Here is a 15,961-nt window from a genome sequence, read left to right on the forward strand (position 1 = left end):
AATGTTTGTTTTAATTACATTTTTTTGGAACAGCACTTATGAAGCTTAGCACGTAAAACGGATGCTATTAGAAATTAATTAGCATTTATGTATTGGAAAAAAAGTTAGAATAACATTAATTTATCTATCTCGTCATGTAATACATTTTACTGCAAAAACTAATGTAAAAAATCGAATATCAATTATTTTCATGGCTTCCTGTTCATTTTACTTTAAGTTTCCCTGTCGCACTGAGAACTTTTCCGCAGAAAACTTTTGACATGTGAGCGTCTCAAATGAACGCGGCTGTCTCAGGACACCTGTCCCCCTTTTTTCCACCTGAAGCTGTGAAATATATTCACAATGCTGAAGGGAGCAACTTTGGGGGCTGGTTGGTAATGTGCATGTAACTTCGAGTCACTCCCCCATTGTCTACCCCCCACCATCCATTCCGACCGGCAATTTGTGACGTTTAAGGGCGCAACGAGGCAGCGACTTCCTGACAGGACATTAACTTTCTCGCATCTTCGCAGTCCTGGCTCCATCCGACTGTCTCGCTGTTTTCTGTTTGCTGTTTGCGTGTGACGACTCTGATGATGATTCATGATGATGATCCTTGCAGTTTTCTTCTTCCCTGTCATTTTTCATGGCCCCGGGGGCAGTGGCTTGGGTTAGTTGCCTTTTTCGACAGCCTATTAGTTTTTATTATTTGCTGCAATTAGTTTTTCGGCCTCGGCTGCTCAGCTCCGTCGCTCTCTTATGACATTTTCTCCACATTTTTCAACGGAATGAGCGTCATCTGTTGCCGCCGGCAATGTTTTCCGGTGTGCACTCAAAGAAATACTAGCAATGAAACTAACTAATTTGAACGAAAATTCTATTGTCCGACTTGAAGGACCACGTATTGAATAGAGGTTCCTTAGGAGGGAGATTCGCTTTTGATACAATTGTATTTTTCTCCAAGTGCAGTTGCTGAATCTGCTGTTTTTCTCGCTGGCATTGACAAGAGCCAAACAATGGCCTGCTGGCTGGCTGGCTGGTATCTATGATAAATTATGGCCAAAAGTCAAAGTCATCAATCAGTGGGCCATGTTTTATTTGCCGCCCGCGGCCGTTTGCCATTTGTTTCTGGCCAAAACCAGAGGCATATGCAGCGCCAGGGGATGGGGTATATATGTACGGGAGGAGAAGGTCGAGGAGCAGAAGCGAGCAGAGCGGCCAAAAAGGATTAAATATAAATCGCAGACGCGTAGACGGCGGTGGCACAGGTGTCGGTGGCCGGACGACAAGCATTTCGATTTAATTTTCATTAAAATTCAGGCATTAAATATGCAAAGGGTAAACTGCGGCAACAAAGTCCTTCTGCCCGCCCGTCCAAAAGCAAAAGCCCATTAAAATTCCTTAAAGACTCTGCCGCCGGGGCCAGGTGACTCCTTTTCATTCTCGAGTGCTTATTAAAATTGCAAAGGTCCAGGATTTGCGGACATTATGATGCGGTGGCTGCGAATTTATGCCGAAACGGTCGACATCAGCTGCGCTTTCTTTCCTCGGCTGTTTAATTATGCATTTTTATCTGGAAGTCGTTGTGGCAAAGGGCAAGCCGTTTTTGTACAAAAAGGTAAAGCGCTTCTACTTTTCGCCACTAGAGTTATGAAAACTGCAAATGTACGGGATAAGCCAGGAATAACCGTACTGGAGCGTGAATAAGCCAATTCTTTCATCTGAGTGACAGATATCCGGCAACGTTGCGTATACGCAACTTGTGATTGAAAGCAGCACTGCCATGTGTTCGCGTATCGATTTGCTGCCTCCTGGAGTTGGGTATTGATGTCGTCACCAGAAGCATCGCCCGTGAGTCCTGACAATTGACAACTAAAGTTGCAATTAGGAGCTATGGCAATCCTTTCTACCATTTTCCCAACCACCAGAGCCTCAGGATTACTGAAATAAAGAGAAAGAGATGGAGGTTTTAGTTATGCAGGGGAAAGCCTTGGGGAAATTAGCGAAAAAGGTAAATGTTTGCGGAAACATTCGTTCGAATAGCTTTTTTCGGCACGCAGTTTATAGCACCCAGTTACATCATTAAGGAAAACCTTAAAAGAACTTTGTAAAAAGGTAAAGCAGGTTTTTGATAGGGTTTTTCATTTAATTCGTTTGATTTATTTTTATAGCATTTTCGGTAGATGTGCCTTAAAACCTCTGATTTTAAGGCTTACCCTACTGATTAATCCGGAGTGCCCTAGAAAGATTCTATTCCCATGGGATTACAAATTACAACATGCATTCAGCCGCCGATAAACGGCCTATAAATCAGCCAGTTGGCCAGCGATCGCGTCAATATTCGGCTCTTATGCAACCAATTTTATTTCGTTGCACTCGACGGACATAAATCACGGCTCCTGATGGCTGAAGCGGCGGGAAATTGGGTGAGGAGATGCCGTTTCTGCAACAAAATGTGCCCGGAATTAAACACCAGCGATGGCATAATTTATGGGGACGCCGGATTCCGGGCTCGCGATGCCCGGAGACAGATGTGACATCAGCAATGACCATCGGGACATTAATACGGCCCTCCAGGCGTGATGCCAATGGATTGCCAACTGGAAACTGAAGAGCACTCCGCTGTGCCATCTTGAACAACTCAGCAGGAGGCTTACTATGAGACCCTAGTTTTAGATACTCATTTTAATTGGTTGTGAAATACAAAAAAACAATTAACCTGCCAGGATAAACACGCTGAAATATTTTCTCACCACAGTCAGTAGTCGATCCTTTGCGACAGTTGTAAGCCAGCATTTCAGTCGACCATTGTTCGGCGAAAGAGTTGGTGTGTATCCATGCGATGGAGTCCCTTTCGTGCATCCATTGCTGGAACATCCTTGTTGATAATCCTTTTGCCTGGGCACTGCCACGCACTGCAGTCGAATGAAAGAGGGAAAAATTCAGTGGGGCGGCATATAAAAAGTTGCAGTTAAACTTTTCAGCATTTGTCAGAGTCAGAGGATTTGTTTGCCTTTGGGGCTGGCCAAAGCCAACATCCTGCCAGCATTCCGAAGCCTGCTCCTGCCAAGGATAGCTGCCCCCATCTCGCCTGTTTCTTGTGTGTTTGTTTATTTTGCTCGTTCGTCCCACTATTTGTTTTCTTTCCAATTTTGTAATTTCAAACTTTTTCTATTGATTTCTTGGCACGCATGAACACCTCGAGCAGAAACGACAGCCAGCCAAGTTGCCAAGTTTCCCCGGGGGCGGCTGCGTATGGGATTCAATTTAAGTTGCGGGGACTCCCCCCATGATGACCATGCGTGGCAGGAGTGCACACACAGGAAAAGAAAGGAGTCCATAAAAATACTGAAAAGAAACGAGGGATAAGAAAACCGACCGGCAGTGGCAAAAGTTTCCAATGCACTTAACACTCTGTTCCGAAGGATGGAATCGAGGAAAAAACTGTCAGTGGCATTGGCAACACATTTATTAATGTGTCAATCGGATTGAAGACTTTCCAAGCCAACGGGAAACGATAAAGTTTTTAGAGACAGAAAGAGATCCGTGGCTGGGATTACGGTTACGCTCTTGCGACAAATTATAAAAAATGCTCTTGGTCAGTTTTTCGTTTTGGGAGTATAAAGGAAATACACTTCCTTTCGTTTCTTTGTAGTTAGGGAAAAATCTTGATAATGATTGGGAGAGTATAACTTTTAGAACAAAAGGTTAAAGCTGCTTTTAATCTGTTGCCCGATACCTGGCACGTTTTAATCAATTCTCCAGCGAAAATGGAAACATTAGGAGCCACAAAATGATTACATGACCCGTCCCCGAAGCCCAGACCCCGATACCCATTCCCATTTCCATTTCCCCTTTCAATTGCCGGTCGGTCGCAAAGGAATTGTAATTATTCGAATTGTTACTCGTCGCTTGCCTAATGACTATTAGCTAAATGAAAACATTGCGTGCCGGCGACATTTTATTCGAGTGCACCACCGCACAGCGCCAAAACCACCCGAAAACCACCCAAAATCCACCCGCTCCACCGCGAGCTTTATTTGCTATATTTCATGCCTGCCTGCACTTATCTCCGATTGTCCATCGGTGGGTGGCGTTGGCTTTTGGGGGTCTGGAACCAGCGACTCTCCGGCTGTAATGTAATTTGGCTTGGCCGGCGCTTCGATTCCACTTTATGTTCTAATTACTTGCACAACACAAAAACGCCACTTCAATTTGAATTAGAATGAGTGGGCACCGCCAGCCGCCGGCTGCGGAGGAGGATACGCCCCCCGTTTCGGCCCCATCCCGATAACGGTTAAACCTTTATCCTGGCCACAGTTGGCGCCACAACTTTTAATTACAGCGGCACAAAATTGCAGATGCACTGCCGCGGTCTACGTCCCTGGGCCCCACTTTTCAGCTCCATTCCAATTCCTATTCCTATTCGCATTCGTTTTTGTAGTCCTGTTGCCGCTCCAAGTCCCCAAACCGAAGCCCCAAAGCAATGGCCGTGGCAATGGCAAATCCAAAAAGCATATTAATTGCGCACTGCGTAGGCGTCGCCTGTAATGGCCTATAATCGATTTAAACACGGGCATTATGTGGGCTCGGGTCTAAATTGCAATTTCGTGTATGACAAATGGGCTATCGGAATACTAGTAGCTACACTCGAAAGTATCGAGCTGGAAAATACAAAATACAAACTATAAAAAGGCTTAAAAGTAAGGAAATATAGTAATTTTTTATTGATATATTACCTTTAAGCACATTTTTTGAGATTCTAAGCATAAATATATTTATTGGCTCAGTGCATAAACTGTATTTTCGAAATATAGGCTGCACGAAGCCAATGAAATCTAAATCAACTAAGCTCAGTAGCTATTTTTGCCATGTTCTCTGCACAAACGAAAGCCCAATCGATATTTTCCCATTGGACCACCATCTTGGCTGCATATCCTTGTTTATTTGGTTATCCCTCATGAAGTTTCCTTCCAATTAGAAGCTGTGGCGCGTGGCAATTGACCATCAAAATCAGTCTGACTGCAAAGACAGTGGCCCCCAATTTGCATGCTTGATGGCTTGATGGGTTGAAGGGTTGACTGCTTGCCAGGTTGATGGGCTGATGGGTGGCTGGCTAGAGGTTCCCTCTGATATATGAAGTAAACCACCCAGGGCTCGTTATTGTTGCCGCTGGCTTCGCCGTCAATTGCAGCTGGCGGTGGTGGCTGCACCACAAAATTCAACGCAATTTGTAAAATGAAATCGATTCAATTGATTGTTGACTTCGACAAACACACATCCACACCCACTCTTACACCCATGCCCATGCCCACATCCCTGCTCCCTGGATTGTATAACCCGCACTGGCAGGTCGGCAGGACCATCGTAGTGCAGGAGGCGATGGTGACAGGTGTCTGGGGGTGGACGTGTTCATATCCTTGTCGTCCTGCCGTTTGTATGTGCACACACATATGTATCTGTACATACGGCACACAGTAAGCTCACGCGCGTGTGTGTGTGCACTGCACTTTGCTTGATTAAATTTCAATATTTACTAAAATGTCGCCGAACTCTTTCTGACAGCTCTGTAAATTTCATAACCGGAATCGACATAAAATATGGTCAACTGGGTGTAAATATAAGCTTGACAAGCGCATAAGTTGACTGAAATGCCACGCTTTTTTCATCCAACGCCTTTGTTGCTGGTAATTTGTTATAGTTTGTCATGTGCTTACAGCAACAAATGGACTATAATGGGTTATATCCATCTAGATTTCATGGCTAACTGATATGCGGGCTTTGTGAGCGCATCAGATGGCCAAAGCAATTACTCAGCGGAGTGAAAGACAGGATTAACGTTTTGCTTTTGCCAATCAGAGTGATTCATTTGCATTCATAATTCCGAATTAAAAAAAAAAAATAAATGAAGACATATTTCATCTGCTATTATTTACGTATTGGCTGATTGATGAATATCGAGCAATTAAAACCTGGGTCATTCTTCGGCATTATGTAAATTAATGAATATTAAGCAAAATGTATTAAGATTACGATCTCGTTTTGCTTTTCCTGTCATAATGATTCATTTGATATTATTATTTCGAATAACAAATACCTGGAGTAAACAAAGAAAGGCTTTTCAAATGGATTCCGTGATCAAAAGGCTTAAGGCGCTAAACCACGTGGATAACTACAAGGAGTACGTCCATGAGATGAGAGGTTATCCATTAATAATTTGATAATGTGCCATTTACAGAAATGACGCAAGATTTGCTGGGGTCACGTTGAAGGAAGGGCCGGCAGCTAAAATATCCAGTTTGGATAAACTTTTTGAAGAACTCAAAATAAATGAAGGAAGTTCTGCAAAAGAAGACTTGGTCACGGAGCCAATAAAGAAGGAGGGTTACCTTTATAAGGATTACTTTAACAAGAGTCCCATCGAATTCCCGTGGGAGAAGGCCTATGAGAAGGGCAGTTCCCTGGGACCCGACTTTTACATCGACTACGAGAACGTCTTCGAGAATGTGGCCAACCTTGCCGAAATAGAAGAAAAACTGGAGTTGCACTTCAGACCCTTCACCTGTGTAATGGACTTCAACTGCCGTTTCAGTATGTACGAGCTGTGCCTGCTGTTGTCCGAATCCCGATTCGATCCGGGTAGCCATCCCGCCGTGGTTGTGAAGATCACCGATCCCTCTGCCCAGGTGAAGATCCATGCGGGCGGAAAGATTTCCTCCACCGCCTTGAACGCCGATTCAGCCAGGACTGGTCTTTTCAAGGTGATCAGGATTCTGCAGGATCTCGACTACAAGCTGGTGATCAAGAACTTCAGCAAGAACATCGTGAATGCCTCCTTTAGCATGCCATTCAAAATCGATATGGATCTGATGAGCCGCCGCCATGTGATGGAGGTGACCCAGAACAGGAGCCGGCGACCCTTCGTCACATACACCACCGAAAATTTGGGCGTAAGATTTGCCGTCTTTCCCACAGGATTCGTTTTGGTCCTTCACTCGACCAGTCACTGCGAGACACGTGAGGCTATAGCCAACTTCCTGCCGATCCTGGCCAAACTCAAGAACGGATATCCTACGGCAGAGGAGAAACTTGGACAACTGGTGGGGGATATTTCCTACAAGTTGCTTTGGGAAAAGCAATTGGAGGATGACAAGGAGGGAATGTTGCTTTATTCTTAAAATAATAATATTACCTTTAAACTTGTGCCTTGACTTTTTAAAAGAAAAAGGAAATCAAAATTCACCGAATTTCAGATGTCATAATATAATTTTAATGGAAATGGAGATTGCTAGATACCGCGTATCCTGTTATCGCTTTGTTTCGTCCTGCGAAGTGCTGCGAGCATTTGTCATAAACCAAAGTTCCGCACGTGCCCTGTTTACACTCGCCAGCAAAGTTGGGCAACTTGTTTAAATACGTGATTTATTCGCCCGCCAGCTGCTGAGCGACCACCGAACAACCAGTGACACTCCACTCGGGCCAACCACTGGCACCATTTGCTGGATGTTGGATGCTGTATCCTAGATGGTAAGGGGTACATGGAGCTGGGGATCGGGCCTAGGCCCGGGGCCAAAGTTTGCAGCAAACACTCGCCAAACAAAAACAAGAAACAAATGACCGAAGAAGTTGCAACTGCGAACTGCAACAGGCGCATACATAAATAACGAAACATTTTCGCACACTTGCCGCAACTTTCCCGGGAAAATGTCACATTATGCGGAACAAGTGGCCGCCTTGAACACGTTTCCGACGTGCCACAGCACCTTTCCCAGTGCTCCGGACTTTTCCCCAGAACTTTTTGGGTGTAAACATTAAGGGAAGTCATACATTTCGTATTTGCGTAATTACCACAGGTGCGATGCGAAGTTGCAAGGCTGGGAGATCTGGCGACTTGAATGGAACGAAACTCAACTTATAGCTAAATACAAGCCCAATATTCTTCTATTTACTGCCAAAGTAAACTCCACAAATCATACATTTTTAAAATAGATTTAAAGGGACTTTTTGTAGATACCTCATTCCAATTTCAAAGTCCACAACAAAACTTAGTTCATTAGAAGTGCACACATCTTGCAATATCAGTTGGTTGAAATCTTTTAGCATTTTAATGCCCTTTTATAACAAGCTGTAAAAAGTAATCGCATGCGCACATAAGAAACTCTAATATGCCAGGGGAAATCTAAATTGAACGAGAAGAAATTTCGATGGAAGAGCAAAATAATACGCAATTTATCTATGTTCAGCTGAGGTAGGCGAACTTCGAGGGCCCCAGGCGCTTTTTGGCCAAAAATATGCTCGGAAAAACGAGCAGAGAAAATTGGGTTGGAAAAACTACCGATACGATATGAAGATGAAGATGTGGTGGCAATCGAGCGAGGGAATCCGGGGAATCCGATTAAAAAGTTGAACCATCAAAGTTTAAGAAAGGAGACGAGCGGGCTGCAGATTATGAATTATGCATTCTTGCCCGGGGACTTTTTGCTTCAAAGCCAAAGCTAAAAAAATTATCCAACGTAAAGGGTTGCGGCTGCCTTTGAAGATTAGACAAGTTAGCCGGGAGTCGCAGTCCGCAGTAACTGTTTTCGCATTTATAAGTGAGCATAAACTGCATGAGCGAAGAAACCCTATTGAGTTCGGAATGAAAGAGTGCCGAGGACGAAAAGGACTCCGTGCCCGTGCGAATTTAATAGCAGTGTGAACCAATGTCGCCAGGACTGCTGCCCACTTCCATTTTGTGTCTGTGGTTAACCGCAAGGATTTCACTCTCCAAAAGGTGTCGCAAATGGACTTTTGCAATTTTAATAACTACTCAAAGTGGCAAACTGGTTCGTTAACTAGCCGCACACACACACACACACACTCAAGCGGCACGTCCTGCGCCGCACCGAAGGACTTTTTGCATATTTAACAAACTTGAATTTAAATGAAAATTAATCCGAGTCCAGAAGCTGCGGCTTCCCGAGCCGCAAATGTGTTTGCTTGGAAAAATGAAACTGCAAACGAATTATTGCGTATTCAGTTTCTCCGCACACGTAAATATTTCATTTGCAAGGACGACAAAGGATTGGTTCGCCCCTGCAAACAGAAAAGCGGTTATATTCCATCAATGCTAAAAAAAACACATATGGCGAGTGCATTATGCATCTCGCAACTTTCCTTAAAGCTGGCGAAGATCCTGCAAATCCCCAGAATAATTCCGAATATACTGCTCAAAATATCCTAACCCCATGTCAATGAAATGCGTACTTCTGGGAATCGGAGGGTGGAAATACATAAATCTAAAATTCCAAGCGCCAATAAATTTTCATTTTGATAAACCCCCGTAAGCCTTTTCATGGCCGAAAACAAACTTCTGTGATTTATGAAGTTCTCGGCTACTGCTCGACTCCTTGGGCAATAAAACACAGAAGCCCATCACTGTCGTCTATGGACACGATACAAAACTTGTGCCCCCTCATAAGTATTCCAATTTTAAAGACTCGAGTGAGAGACGCGGAATATAAAAATATGAATCACTAATCTTTATGGGGCAAACCAGTGTTTTTTCAGGCCATAAAGCGCGAAAAGTTTTCTCGCAAATAAACCAAAGTGTCGATGCGTTGATAAAAACCGTTCATTTGTTAATAAAATTTTCATAAAAATCAACGATTTAAATTACAATAACATGGCATTTGCTGGCCGTTTGGTCACAGCTTGTCCTGATGGAAATCCATAAACAAAATGAGACATGTTTGCCCTCCAATGTTGCTGATTTTCGCCCGCTGCGAGGGTTATATCCGGATAACGATGGGGGACATGTCATCATGGCCGACATTTGCGTCAGCTGGCGATCAAAGTCAAATTAAATTGGAACAACTTTCCGATGTCACATATTGCGCATAGAAAATGACTCGTTGTGCACAGAAGAAATTGCTTAGTGCCAATTATGGATTTTTGTCTGGAACGTGACCAAATAAGTAGAGAAAAAACACACATGTGAAGCTGAAAAAATTCCTAACACTTTTTGCCATAATTTAGTTAATGGAAAATGCGCGCCAGCTCTAATCCCCCGTTTTATTTCGAAATATATTCACAAACGCATCTAGCTAATTTGCATTTACATTAATCGATTGACTTTGGGCTTTATTCATTTATTAATGTGTTAATTAGCTCAATTATTGCGCGGCTAACACTGCGTATGCGCGATATCTAAGCCCACGGCTCACAGTTTCCCGTATTCAGTTGTTCAGAGAATGCCGGCCACTCGTTACAGTTCAAAAAGGAATATTTATAAGCATTTCATTAAGGGTGCCTCCCTATGTGTGTACGGCATCTGTTGTTTTTTCAATTTAGGCTCCTTTCGATATGTTAAAAAAACTGGAAGGCTGAGGAAACATTCCGCCTGCTGGCAATGGATACTTTTTACCATGTGCCTGAAAGCCGCGCTAGTGTGCATGGAAGTTCCCTTTATTTTCGTATGCTTTGGACTAACTTACTACTTCTTAAAAGGAGATTCGGAAAACTTGGCTGAGAACGGTATCTACTACTGCGTGCACATGGTATCCCAAGTGGCCATGTCCACTATATCAACCTTTTGGCTGCTGCTTCTATGCCATAGTTCATCCTACAGCTCAATGTTCGTATCTGTGGGGAATAGAGTTCTCCAGATGGATCGCGTGGTCAGGAGATCCTTTGCAGATAAACACATCAGATATGATGAGTCGCTGGTGGTCAGTTTCGTGATCAAAGTTTTACTCACTATGCATCATATAGTGGCGCAATATACGCCTCACGACAAAGTGATAGTCAATGTTCGATTTCCTACAGTGAATGTGATTATTTTTGAGCTTTACTATTGCTGCTACTTCCTGTATCAACTGCTTCTGCTAAGCTGGCTGCAAGCCATAAGCACTTTCTTGAACTCTTATATTGAAAACGTAAAAGACCGTGGTCAACTCAGTACCAAGTTGAGCCGCAAGTTAATAACGGTATTCGATATCTACAAAGAAATGGGCACCATTCACTTCCGGATGACCAATGCGTGGTTGAGGGCCTCGTCCATGCTGTTCATCAGTATTTACTATACCGCCCACGAAAGTACCTACACGTTTTACTGCTTGTTTGCCTTGTCTGAAACACCGATGATCGATCGAGTTTATGTGCTAATTTTTAAAAAACTGGGCACCTGCTTACACCCACTTCTTGCGGTCCTGCTTATGGGAACAGCCAACGATCGATTGAGACAACTCGAAACTCAGCTCTCGCAAAATATCCTTCTCGTGGAGCTCCTTCACACGCCGCAGGATCATTTAGTCCTGCAAAAGTTTGCCAGACTCATAAGCTGCAAGGTAAGCTTGGCAATTGAGATTTGTATCTTATTTATTTTGTTATATAACCAACCACAGTATCAAGTTCTTCTACTGCAGCAGCAATCTTTGCCCATTCGGAATTTTATCTGGAACAGAAAAATCATTTGCGATCGCGATCTTGTCTTTGAAATCTACATTTACCTCATCATCAATGCCATAACATTTCTGCAGTTTTTGATAACTGACAACAAGAGCGTTTGCGAAGAAGGACTTTAGGAGTTTACACATTTGCTAAGAATTATCTTTTAAGCTGTAATTACAATTAATTTAGACATCAATCAGTGTCAAGTGTAAAGTGCTTTGAGTAAAAGGAAATATCCCTAGTCATGATTCAATTAACTAGCTGATTGCTATAGAGAAAAGCAATGGTAAGTTCAACCAGTTTCAGTTTAGAAAGCCAACATGAAGACTTTGGAGTGCCTGACCCGCCGTTTCCTGGAAGTTATCTTCTCTCTACTGGCCTTGGTTCCACTTCCTCCTATTTCGCAGTTGGGATGGCTGTTTTTATCATTGGCCATTCGCTGCTGTTGGATAGTTTACATTATATATTTGCTGGACGTTGCCGTCAGCTTTTCGTGGGTGGCCATCGAAAGTGTGGGAAATGCAGTGGGCACCATGCTGTTCGTGGGAAACTCCGTGCTGGGATTTGCGCTCCTGCTGGAGAGTGTCCTGAAGCAGAAGACCCACAGCCAGCTGGAGGATCTGCGAGTCCAGACGGAGTTGCAGCTGCAAAGACTTGGAATGTTCGGCAGATCTCGCCATGCGGCATACCTATTGCCACTAATTGGAGTGCAGTTTACATGTGATCTCGTGAGACTTGTGACCAATTTCGGGGAGCCGGTATCGCCCGTGTTTAATATTTCCTTACCACTAATGTGGCTACTTCGGTATCGATATGTCCAGCTGGTGCAGCACGTCATGGATCTGAACCAGAGATCGATCCAGTTGCGCCGATCCCTGTTGTGCTTGGCCTCTGGAAATGATCTGTGGCAGCCCTACGGAGTCCACGAGTTCCTTCAACTCCAGGCCCTGCGCACCACCTACGAAAGGATCTTCGAGTGCTACGAAACCTTCAGTGACTGCTATGGATGGGGAATGCTGGGACTCCATTTGCTGACCAGCTTCCAGTTTGTGACCAATGCCTACTGGATGATCATGGGCTTGTACGATGGCGGCAATGTCCGTGCACTGATCTTCAACGGAGCCACGGGGATCGACTTTGGCACTCCGATTGCCACTCTATTTTGGCACGGCGATTCAGGTGCGGAAAATGTAAGTAATATTCAGGGAAACTTAAATTAAGCTTTGAACTCAATCCTGACCACCTTTACACGCCCCTACTGCTAATCAGCAGCTATGAGAATTTGAGGACAATCAATCAGGCAGAAATAGGCTAAGTGCAAGTTTCTGGCAAATCATAGTTAATGAACGATGACAATGATGGATTGTCACTTTGTCAAGTACGTCTACTGAATTTCCATCCAATTAAATCCCATTTAGTAACAATGTTTCCGCCGACAAGAGTGCAAGCAATCTCACGAGTGGTCCTTAAGATTTTCCATCTCATTTTGGTGGCATTTTCTTTGAGATCAAGTAGACTACCTCGTTTGGTCCTGTGGTTACGGTTTCTGGGTTGGCTGACCTGGTATATTTTCATGTGGACTCAAAGTGTGATATATGCCCAAACGATTGACTGCCCTTTGGACTGCTCACTACGGCATATGCTCACATTTTTCCAGACGGTCTCACATGCCTTCATTGTGGTTACCTCCTTTCTTGATGGTTTCAGAATCCAGCAGGACCAGTTGAACGAAGCGATTGCGTTCGAGGACTCCGATCCCTGGTTGGCCTCCACTGTGCTGGCGATGCTGGTTCCCATTTTGGGAGTCGAGTATTTGGTGTGCTCGAACGCGCCAGAATATGCCTTTCGTATCAGGGTCTATCACCTGAAAACGCTGCCCAGTTTCCTGGCACTGCAGATGCAGATTATATCCTTTATCCTGGAAGTCATGAAGGTGAACATAAAGGTTCGCCAGACCAAGCTGCAGCTGCAGATCCTGGCCAGGGAATTATCCTGTCGTTGGCCACAGAGTAAGCAAAAGCCGCAGTTCTTCGACCAGCAGATCCATCGAGTCAAAGACCTGAAAAGGCGCTATAATGACCTGCATTATATGTTTGTTCGTATTAATGGCTGTTTTGGAGGCAGCCTTCTGACCATCATCATTGTTTACTTTGCGCTCTTTGTGTCCAACTCCTATTGGCTTTTCGTGGATATCAGAACACGACCCTGGAGGATATATGCCATCTGGCTCAACTTGGGGTTTATTTTCAATGTGGCCCTGCAGATGGCAGCTGCTTGTTGGCACTGTCAACAGAGCTATAATCTAGTGAGGACACTGTGAATAGCTATGTGTCCTTTAAACCTATCGTATCCATCTTTTCAGGGCCGTCAAATCGGTTGTCTAATTTCGAAATTGGTAAAACCGCAGGGCAGCAAACGATACAATGATTTGGTGAGCGAATTTTCGCTGCAAACTCTGCACCAGCGATTTGTGGTCACCGCCAAGGATTTCTTCAGTCTCAATCTGCATCTGCTCAGTAGCGTAAGTACATCGAAAGGCACTGAAAGACAAAGTAACTAACTAAATTTCTATTCAGATGTTTGCAGCTGTGGTCACATATCTGGTCATTCTCATACAGTTCATGTTTGCCGAAAGGAGTTCAAAGCGAAGTAGCGGATGAGAGAATCCAGTTAACAATAGTAGAATAAAGTCTCGTAACATATATTGCATATATATTTCCTAGTTTCATTTCCCAAAAGAGTCTGGAGAGTTTGCAGCCTGAATGAAACTATTTAAATGCTCAATGATTTAATTATGAAACACACATTCTCTCGGCAGCAGTTTCACTTTGTCACAGTGTCTCCTATAAGTGTGTAACCCTAATTATTTATGCCGCCCACGAGTTGGGAGTGGGTTGAGCTGAAAGTTAGATTGCGCAAAGTTTTATCTTCGTTTTTCTTAAGCGCATTTTACAAGTCCAAAAGGATGAGGAAGGATGCGGATGTGGATGTGGATGCGGAGGCGAAGGGCGAGGGGCGAAGGAGGCAGCAGAACTACTTCACGCATATTAAACTGACATTTCACAAGCAGAAAACTTTTTCTAATATGCAAATTCATGGCGACTAGGACAGAACTGGGAGTGGGCTGAAACAGCCGCACATCCTTGAATTAACACGTGCGAGTTCGCATTAATTTGTGTAAACTGGTGTTGGAACTGCTCGGGGTTACTCGCCGGATATGGCAAGGATCCGGATCTGGATCTGTATATGGTGGCAGCTAGGAGTAGTGTTCGAGGAGCAGTTTTTGTCGTTAGCTATGCAAATGCCGGGCCATGTAAATATTATTTACCGCACCAGCAGATGCTCAAGATGTAACTGTGCCGCCACTTCTGGCCCAAATTAGCATATAACAACTGTGGCAGTCGCTTATAAATATTTATGAGCCGCCTGGATTAGCACCACTTGCCGTGTACTCTTTTTGCCGCTTAAATTACTCGGCTTTGGGCTAAAAAATACTATCAGCATTGCAGCATTAGCTTTCCATGCTAACTGGGTGTTAATCCTTTTCCAATACTTATGGACATGTCCAAGTAGAGTTTCATTTGCGGGAAATGCCTGCCCTTCACCCTCGAAAGCCGCGTGAGCGTTATCCAGAAGGTATTCCACTTGAATCGGAGCAACAATGAATCATAAGATAGTGTAAGGAGCATTGATTGTTGCACAGTAATTTGTCCTATAAGTCTATATCTTTTTACTGGGTAAAGATACTATGCCATAGTTCTTACCTTCACAACTCAATCTAAGCGTTTTGGCCACTGCTGTTTAAGTTTTGCTCGGAGGGAGATGGGGAATGCTAATTGGTTTTTAGTGAATTATTAGCCAATCCAACTTTTAGGACTAATAGAAACTTGCATGCATGAATATTTTATCCACTTTGCGAACTGTTCAACTTTTTTGATGAATTCCCAATTTGAAGGAGGCTTTGTCTTCCCACACAGCCCCGAGCAGCGAATCATTTTCGGGGGAAGTTTTTAAATATTCATAAAATTTGAACGGACAGAACTTTCGAAATTGAATTAGTCAAATGAACAAAAGTTCATTTACACTCCACATACGAGGCTCGGTTGTCCATACTTACAGAAAGCTTTGTGTGTGGCAAAGCCGAGCTCCGAAAGTTGGAATAAATTACTAATTAATGCAGAGTGTTCCGTATTGGGTCATGTGTGCGGTTTGCAACCTCAAACCCCATTTCATAGCCATTCCCATAATTCAGGCCTTTGTTTTATAGTTGGCAATCTATTGCGATTTGTTGGCTAGCTGGAAAATATGGTTTTCCCCCATTTTCTGCATCGGACGCAGTGTGTGAAAGCGAAATTGAAGTTTTATGCTAATTCCAGCACCAGAGCCAACCCCAGCCCCATCTACCCCACTGGCTCCCATTCATCTGGCTGAGCCCAGGACCTTATCTAGTTGTCGAGTCCTGTCAACACAAGGCATTACAAGGCAATTACGAATTTGTTTATGGCTCTGACTCGTCTCGTCGACGTGCCACTGGCCCACAGCACTCGAAGAT

General features: G+C 43.9%; 2 protein-coding genes across 3 annotated transcripts; both read left to right on the top strand.

The window, feature by feature from the left end:
* The first annotated feature begins 6,006 nt into the window (after positions 1-6,006).
* On the top strand, positions 6,007-7,231 carry LOC6730747. Its single transcript, XM_002077879.4, has 2 exons — positions 6,007-6,160; positions 6,218-7,231. The coding sequence occupies exons 1-2, from the start codon at positions 6,039-6,041 to the stop codon at positions 7,155-7,157; spliced, it is 1,062 nt and encodes a 353-aa protein (XP_002077915.2). The 5' UTR covers positions 6,007-6,038; the 3' UTR covers positions 7,158-7,231.
* A 4,148-nt stretch (positions 7,232-11,379) lies between these two features.
* Positions 11,380-14,174, top strand: LOC6730749 (gustatory receptor 23a). Of its 2 annotated transcripts, none has more exons than XM_002077881.4 (3): positions 11,380-12,599; positions 13,772-13,930; positions 13,986-14,174. In XM_002077881.4, exons 1-3 carry the CDS (start codon positions 11,730-11,732, stop codon positions 14,067-14,069), a joined length of 1,113 nt encoding a protein of 370 aa, XP_002077917.1. In that variant the 5' UTR covers positions 11,380-11,729; the 3' UTR covers positions 14,070-14,174. The 2 variants fall into 2 exon arrangements, with proteins under 2 accessions (XP_002077917.1, XP_016023166.1); XM_016179437.2 differs by lacking the exon at positions 11,380-12,599 and adding an exon at positions 12,833-13,714.
* Positions 14,175-15,961: the final 1,787 nt, after the last annotated feature.

The sequence above is a fragment of the Drosophila simulans genome, chromosome 2L (genome assembly GCF_016746395.2).
Source record: "Drosophila simulans strain w501 chromosome 2L, Prin_Dsim_3.1, whole genome shotgun sequence".
Taxonomy (NCBI): Eukaryota; Metazoa; Arthropoda; class Insecta; order Diptera; family Drosophilidae; genus Drosophila; species Drosophila simulans.